At 50.7% G+C, this 8,257-nt stretch overlaps 1 protein-coding gene across 4 annotated transcripts; it reads right to left on the bottom strand.

The window, feature by feature from the left end:
• Positions 1-806: 806 nt before the first annotated feature.
• On the bottom strand, positions 807-6,534 carry CYP1A2 (cytochrome P450 family 1 subfamily A member 2). Of its 4 annotated transcripts, none has more exons than NM_001048013.1 (7): positions 6,422-6,496; positions 4,500-5,330; positions 3,833-3,953; positions 3,267-3,356; positions 2,964-3,087; positions 1,960-2,046; positions 807-1,234 (listed from the first exon to the last, which is right to left on the bottom strand). In NM_001048013.1, exons 2-7 carry the CDS (start codon positions 5,316-5,318, stop codon positions 937-939), a joined length of 1,539 nt encoding a protein of 512 aa, NP_001041478.1. In that variant the 5' UTR covers positions 5,319-5,330; positions 6,422-6,496; the 3' UTR covers positions 807-936. The 4 variants fall into 4 exon arrangements, with proteins under 4 accessions (NP_001041478.1, XP_019687291.2, XP_044914627.1 ...); XM_019831732.3 differs by having other exon boundaries at positions 814-1,234; positions 4,500-5,327; positions 6,422-6,534; XM_045058692.1 differs by having other exon boundaries at positions 814-1,234; positions 3,833-3,968; positions 4,500-5,327; positions 6,422-6,534.
• Between the last annotated feature and the right edge of the window lie 1,723 nt (positions 6,535-8,257).

Genomic DNA, 8,257 nt, shown 5'->3' on the forward strand with positions numbered 1-8,257 from the left:
TAAGCAGACTCCGTGCTCAGTGTGGGCTCAACCCTGGGATCGTGACCTGAGCCGACTGAGCTACCCAGGCACTCCATCTTTTGTTGCATTAATGAAGGTAACTTTGGGAGATGGTTTCCAGGAGGTCCAACCATGTGATTAGAGTGTTGGATCAGTCTCACTCCCTGATCTCTGGGGAGGGGAAAGGGGCTGATGGTTCAATGAGACAGTGGTCAAGGACTTAGTCCTGAGTATGCAATGAAACTTCCATAAAATCCCAAAAGGACTGGGATCAAAAGCTTCCATGTTGGTGAACACCCAGAGATTGGGGAGAATGATGTTCCTGGAGAGGGCATGGAAGTTCTATACCCCTTCCCCAGACCTTGCCCTGTATATCTCTTTGTCTGGCTGCTGATTCCTATCTTTCATCATGTCTTTTAATAAACTGGTAAACATAAGTAAGTGTCTCCCTGAGTTCTGTGGGCCACTCTAGCAAATTAAAGAGCCTAAGGAGGGGGAGGTCATTGGAACCCCCAGTCTGAAGCTGGTTGGTCAGAAGCACAAGTAGCAGCCTGGGGCTTGTGACTAGCAACTAAAGTCAGGAGTGGGGGGTGGGGGGCAGTCCTGTAGGATTGAGCCCTTAACCTGTGAAGTGTAATGCTATCTCTGGGTAGACAGTGTTAGAATTGAGTTGAATTCTTGGACACCCTGTTGGTGTCCAAGAATTGCTTGGTGTTGTATGTGTGGGGACTCCCCATGTTGAAACTGGATCCAGGAACCCCCTGAGATCTGTGAATATACTAAAAGCCATTGGATTGTCTACTTTTAAGAAAGTGAATTGTATGGTATGTATATTATACCTCAATAAAGCTTTCATTTAAGAAAAAGGCAAAAAACAAGGGCTGGGGACCCATGGGTGATCCTCACCCCTCCCTCTGCCTTGGCATGCTGGTGTCTTCACTTGATGGAGAAACGTGGCCGGGCCTGGACGTGCTCACAACGGACGTGCCTCATGGTCAGTCCATAGATGGGAGTTAGGTCTACTTTCACACCCGCTGGCACGCTGAACTCCAGCTGCTGCAGCAAGATGGCTAGGAAGAGGAAGACCTCCCACTTGGCCAGGACCTCCCCTATACACCGGCGCTTGCCCAGGCCAAAGATCATCACCTTCTCACTTAAGATCTTGTTGATGGCAGTGCCATCAGCAGTGAGGAATCGCTCTGGCCGGAACTCAAATGGATCTCCCCACACCTTTCTGCAAGAGGAACAGAGGAGATGGGATTTCTGGGTGGGGGAGACCCTGGGAGGAAAGACCTGGGGGAGACTTCTGTTGATGGTACAAGTGTTAGAATAGGTTGAAAGTAATGAAAAGAGAGTGGAGAAAGCGGCCAAACCATATTTTGATGCTTATTTCTTTTACAAATCTCTCTCTAAAATGATTGGCCTTGCAAATGGTGCTTTTTAATATTAGTTTGTTATTTTAAAGAAATAATGCTTCAATTACAAGAAATTAAAAGGAGGAAAATGTTATCTCCATCCTACTCAATATATAAGGGGAATCAACAGTACATCCTGGTTTATGCTCATTGGTTTGGAGGAATTGTTGGCAGTATCCCTTTTCACACTCAGGAGCGCCCACGTTTAGATGGTAAATTATGTGGTCCCCCTACCTACAGGCTAGAGTGGGATTTTCTAAACAGAAGTCAACAGGCCATTGCCATCAGAATCACCTGAGGTACTCCATTTTACCTACCAAAGTGGAATCTTGGGGGATGAGGCACCCTAATCTAACCAACCTGCTGGTCATTTCCTATGTGCACTATAGTTTGAGAAACATGGACCTAAAGTCTGTTACTTAGAGCAGACTATGTATAGCAATCAAGGCCCCATTCCTCTATTATATAACCAGTTCCCAGGGGGACAGACAGCCTTCCTGACTGCTGAGCCTCACGTATTTTTTAGTGGGAGATGTATACTCACTGGTCATGATTGACCTGCCACTGGTTTATGAAGACAAGGTGTTTCTCTGGGATGTAGAAGCCATTCAGTGTCGTGTCCCTTGTTGTGCTGAGGAAGGAAGAGGGGGCAGTCAGGCTCAGGGCAGGAAAACTGGGGCATGTCTTTGGGAACTATTCTCTCCTACTTCCGCCCCAGCCCAATAGCTTGCTTGCCATAGTCTCCATACCCCACACTGGGAGGGAATGTCGGGTGCAGGAAAGCGGTGAAGTTATCCTTCCCCTTCCTCAGCGCCTGTTTTTCACCTTCAGCCGAGCAAGTGTTTACTAAACTTTTTTGTGCATCTGGCTGTGCACTTCGCCATCCTCTGGAGCCAAGAAGAAGGCAGTCTGGGCCAGCCCTGCGGGAGTTCCCAGCTTGGCTGAGGAGTCAGACCTCTTGCTCCAGGAATGACTAGACCAATATATGGGTAGAAGTAAATGTTCACTAAGTCTCTTGACATTGTGAAAAATCCCAGGACATTATCAAAGACAAACGGCTGAAAGTTCTGCAAGATATCAGAGAATGAATCTGTGCCAGCCAGTTGAGTCAAGAAAGCCTGCTAGCGAAGGGGAAGTTTGTGTCAGGATGGACCTTGGGCAAGCACAGGATTCTGGTAGCCAGAGAAGAGGGTAGATAGCATTCCCGGCAGAAGGTCCAGCATCAGCAGGATTGGAGGTTGGCTTCCTCGTGCTGGTGAGGTCCAGTGAGGCCAGCCTGGCTGGGCTGAGAGTACTTGCAGGGAGGGAATGTGAGCAGAGGTGAGTGAGAGCTGAGGTCAAGAATGTGACTTTCTCCTGAAAGTGGGGTAGTTTGATCAGGCTTGGACTGGCTGGGGGACAGACTAGAGGCTGAGGGTCTGTGAGGAACTTGGTGACATGGCCAGAAATGAGATGCCGAGATCTGAGCCAGGGCCAGGGCTGAGAAGATGGGAAGAAGAGACGTGGTGAGGACTTCAAAGGCGGCAGGGCAGAATAAACAGATCTTACCTGTGGGGGACAGTGAAGGGGATGAAGGAGGAGTGTCGGAAGATCTCCAAGATGGAGGCCTCCAGGTAGGGCAGCTGGAGTCTGTCAGACAACCGGGGCCGCCGTGCCCTGCCAACCACTGTGTCTGTAGAACACGGAAGACCAAACAGGGCTTAGGGCCGTCCTGATTGCTCCATAGCATCTGCGTCCCCTATTATGTCCCCTATTACATCCCCTGTTAGGCCCATAATGGCCACGTGTAGATCGAACAAATCACCTGGGGATCCCAAGGCTTCTCTCAGCCAATGCATCTCTGCCACGTACCCAGCTCCTCCTGGATCTTTCTCTGTTTCTCAGGATTTGTCACAAGGTACATAAGGCTCCAGGAGATGGCTGTTGTGACAGTGTCAAATCCTGGGCAGCATGATGCAAGGTAAGGAAGTAAGAAAGCCAAGAACAAGAAACCGGCATTCCCCAAACACCCAGCATGAATGTACCAAGCATTGCTTTCTCTGCCTTCTTCCCCCCGACCTTCTCCACCCCCTCCATGAGTTTTCTGAGGGCAGAGACAGATCTTCTCACCGCAAATTTGGTCACTGGTTTTAGAATTCGTTTCTGGAATTACAGGGACCCAGACTTCCAGGCTAGAGAACCCTTTATTATTCAGGTAGGGAAACTGAGGCCCAGAGGCAGAGAGGGGTTTCGTTGAATTTCCACTGACAGTTGTTGGCATGGCCTGGACTCAGACCCTGAACATGGGCCAGGTGTCTGCGTGTCCTGCACCCATCTGGTATGTGGTTGGCAAGTTATCTGATGGACTCAGGGGCTGAACAAGTCTGTGGGTGGACAGCAGGCAGTGATGGATGGAGGAGCAAGGGTCTGACTCCTACCGGCCCCAAAAATGTCGTTGATAAGGCTGACAATCTTCTCGTGAGGGATGCGGCCACCATTAGCTCTGGAGCCCTTCTTACAGTGCTTCAACAGGGCGCCTGTGATGTCCTGGATGTTGTTCTGTGAGGACACAAGCTTAGGGACAACCCTGGCATTTCCAGGGCCAACCACTGAACCTTGCCCCATTCCACATGGCACCTCCCCCTGGCCTCTAGGCAGTAAGCTGGGCTTACAGTGGGAGCTGGTGGCAGCCCTGGGGACCCTTCCTCCCCAAAACCCCAAGGGTCCAGTTTCCAAGGAGGAGGCTGGGGTGAGTACTGGGAAGCAAAGCGCCACCTGAGCTGGGGATTAGCCTCTGTCAGCATTCAGATTCCTGCAGAACAAAAGCCTTCTTAAGACAACAACCCCCCACATTGCAGGACTCTGCCAGGGGCCCATTCACAGCCAAATATCTCTGGGGCTTCAAGCCACCCTGAAAGAGAGGCAGGAGGGGTGAGGAAACTGAGGCCAGAGAGGGAAAGGGATTGTTTCCAGGTCCCACAGCTAGTCCAGGGTGTTCCAGAGCCTTCCTAGGCCTTGGCAGCAGCATATCAGCTGCGCGTGTACCTTGAAGCTGAGTGAGAGGGACGGCACCCAGGCCCTGCAGCTCCCAAACCCTGGGCTCACCTCGTCAAAGTCCTGGTAGTGCTCCTGGATAATTTTCTGCAGGAACTGTACCAACTTCTGGTTGAAGGCCTTGAATCTCTGCAGGCCAGGGGTGGGGATATATTGAAGGATGGGGAAGAAGTCCACAGGGTTCCCGGAGTACGCATTCTCCACGAATATATTGCTGCTGTGTATGAGGCTGAGCTTTTCCTCACTGTCCTGAGGAAAGTGCTGCCCAAAGCACATGGCACCAATGACGTTGGCCACTGACAGCACCACTTGGCTATGGGGATCGAAGCTCCCGACCTCTGCCATCTGTTCCTGCAACCTGCTGAGGAGGGCCTCGGCCTCCTTGCTCACGTGGTCTTCCAGGTAGCAGGAGGATGAGGAAGCCGGGTCTGAGGCAATGGAGAAGGTGTTGAGAGCGCTCTGGGCCAGGCGCCTGCGGGCGGCCCACACCGGTCCAGAGTCTGGGCTGAAGGACATGCTGTGGCCATCAGTGACCAGACTGAAGCTGTAGAGGTTGGGCCGGCCCTTGAAGTCATCACCCTGCTGCACCAGGGCCTGCCGGATGGTGTCCAGGCCGCTGAGCACCAGCACGGGTGTGGAGCCGATGCGGATTTGCAGCACGTCCCCGTAACGCTGGCTCAGCCTTGCCAGCACCAGATGTGGGTTCTTCCCCAAGGTCAGCACATGCCCGAGCAGAGGCCAGCCCCAGGGCCCTGGTGGACTCTTCAGGCCTTTGGGAACCCGAGGCTGCCAGGCCCTGACCACCCAGAACACCAGGCAGAAGGCAAAGGAGGCCAGGAGAAGCTCTGTGGCCGTTGGGGATATTGCCATCTGTATCAACTACTGGGGAAGAAGGAGGAGCCAGGTTGAGCATCAAGATGGAGCCATTCACTCGTTCACTCACTCACTCAGTCAATAAACACTGGCACATGATTGGTACTTGGCTCCTAGCTAGATGCCAGAAAGACTTAAGTGTATCCACCGTAGGTCCCGTGTCCCAAAAGCTCACTCTTAGAGCATCACCGAATCTGAGGCCTGGAAAGGAGACTCAAAATTCCCAACCTAAGTGTCTGAACTCTTACCCCTGATGCTCCCATCTGCCCATCACCTCAATTTCCAATTCTGAGGCTGGAGTGGAGGCAATTGACGACTTCAAAACAGGGAAGCACCCTTGCCAGCCCCAAGGTTATGCTGGACATTATGCCAAAGGGTCCCTGCAGATGCTGACTTCCTGCCAATACCTCCTCCTACCCAGGGAAAGGGGAACAGCTCCCACCCAGCAACAAACACTGAGGGGGCCAGGGTCCCAGGGCTCATGCAAATGACTGGTGATGCTTCCTCCCCTGGGGCATTCTTTACCAGATCAGGGAGAGTCCTTCCTCTGAGGATGAGTCCCCACCCTCTCACAGTCTTGGAGACTGAGATTGGGCTGCAACCAAGCCACAGCCAGGGCTGCCCTCGTGCCAGGTGGGGACCCCTCCCCATGTCTCCATTCTAATCAGAGATGGCCCAGTCCAAGTTGCTAATTTAAAAATGGAGACAGAAAGAAAATTTAAAAATAAAAATGGAGAGGGGCTTTTGGGTGGCTCAGTTGGTTAAGCTTCCAACTCTTGATTTCAGCTCAGGTCATGATCCCAGGGTCGTGGGATTGAGCCCCGTGTTGGACTCCACACTGAGAATGGAGTCTGCTTTGGATTCTCTCTCTCTCTCTCTCTCTCTCTCTCTCTCTCTCTCTCTCTCTCTCTCTTCCTCTGTACCTCTCCCCCACTCTCTCTCTCTCTAAAGATAAATAAATAAATAAGTAGAAACCGAGGTCTGGAACTGGTCAGGGTGGACCAGAACTCAGGCCTCCTACACCTAACTCAGGGTCTATTCCTCTCCATTCATTCCCAAGATATTTCCCAGGGACTGGGAAATGAGCCCAAGAAAGGTACCTGTAGAGGCAGGTGCTTGAGATCAGCAGGGTTATGGAGTCTGGCACGGAGCTTCTGTCTCTGGGTGAAGGGCCTTTTATAAACATCACCTTCTGTCAGATTGGCCTGGCCATCCTGGTCACCTGATATCAATGTCATCAAATGAAGTCAGAAGGGTCAGCCCTTGACCTTGGGCAAGGATCCCTCAGCTGCACCGACTACCCAGGGCCCAAGGCAGGTCTTGTCATGTCCCTGGGGAGGAATGTCCAGCTCTTTTCAGGCTCCAGGGTCAAAACGCTTTTTTCTCTCAAGGGCAGGTCAGGGTCTAGGAGCAAAAGACCCCTGGGCTGTTTCAGTCTCCTCTCCCACTGCACCCATGAGGAGGCACCCTGCCTGGGCACTTGGTCCAGGCTGATCTGCTCTTCTCAGGAATGGTGATCTGTAGCACCCTTCCAACAAGCTGCAAAACCCCGTAAGAAATGGCCGTGTTCCGGCCAACTCCGAGTTTCAGCCCAAATCTTTAATCTGAAAAACATTTAGGACCCTGCATTCTGAAGGGTGACCCCTTTGCCCTCCTCCCTCCTGGTAAGAGATGATAAGAAATTTAAAATCAAATGAAGACTATCCATGCTGTGGGCGGTTCCTCATGGCAACTGGCTTCAAAACAGTCAACGCCATTTAAAAAAAGGTCCTTTTCTAGAGTGAAGAACCTGAAGAGACAAAGCAACCAAATACAATATGTAGGGGCATCTGGGCGGCTCAGTTGGTTGAGTGTCCAGCTTCAGTTCAGGTCATGATCTTGCGGTTCATGAGTTTGAACCCCACATTGGGCTCACTGTCGTCAGCCTGTCAGTGTAGAACCTGCTTTGGATCCTCTGTCCCCCTCTCTCTGCCCCTCCCTCACTTGTGCTTTCTCAAAAGTAAATAAATACTTTTTTAAAAAAACAAAAAAAAATGCAATATGTAAAATTTCACTGGACCCTGGATTTAAAGGAAAAAAAAACATTTTTTAAAAATTTTACAGAGAGTGTGTGAGTTGGGAAGAGGGGCAGAGGGAAAGAGAGAGAGAGAGAATCCAAACAGGCTCCACGTTCCGGCTCCACGCCCAGTGCAAAGCCTGATGGGGGGCTCGATCCCATGACCCTGGGATCATGACCCAAGCAGAAATCAAGAGTCAGACACTCAACCGTCTGAGCTACCCAGGCGCTCCAAGAAAAAATTTTTTAAAGCTACAGAAGACATTTTTGGGACAACTGGAGGCACATGAACATAGATTGGAGATTAGAAGATATTAAGGAATTAATGTTAATTTTCTTAGGTGTGAATGTAGCATCGTGGTTATGTGGCAGGGTATTGTAGGAAATTTTCTTAGGAGATTAATGTTATGGTGTTTGGGGGTGAAGTGTCATGATTTTTGCAACTTAAAACATTTTTTTTTTTACATTTATTTTTGATATAGAGAGACAGAGCACAAGTCGGGGAGGGGCAGAGAGAGAAGGAGACACAGAATCCGAAGCAGGCTCCAGGCCTCGAGCTGTCAGCACAGAGCCCGATGTGGCACTCAAATTCACAAACCTTGAGACCATGACCTAAGGTCAAGTTGGACACTTAACCAACTGAACCATCCAGGCGCCCCTGATTTTTTCAACTTTTAAATAATTCTGTTAAAAAATGTCTAAGGGGCCTCTGGGTGGCTCAGTCGGTTAAGCTTCCAACTCTTGATTTTGGCTTAGGTCATGATCTCACACGGTTTGTGGGACTGAACCCCACCTTGAGCTCTGTGTTCACATCAAGGAGTCTGCTTGGGATCGTCTCTCTGCCCCTCCCCTGTTTATGCAGTATCTCTCTCAAAATAAA

Source organism: Felis catus, chromosome B3 (genome assembly GCF_018350175.1).
Source record: "Felis catus isolate Fca126 chromosome B3, F.catus_Fca126_mat1.0, whole genome shotgun sequence".
Classification (NCBI taxonomy): Eukaryota; Metazoa; Chordata; class Mammalia; order Carnivora; family Felidae; genus Felis; species Felis catus.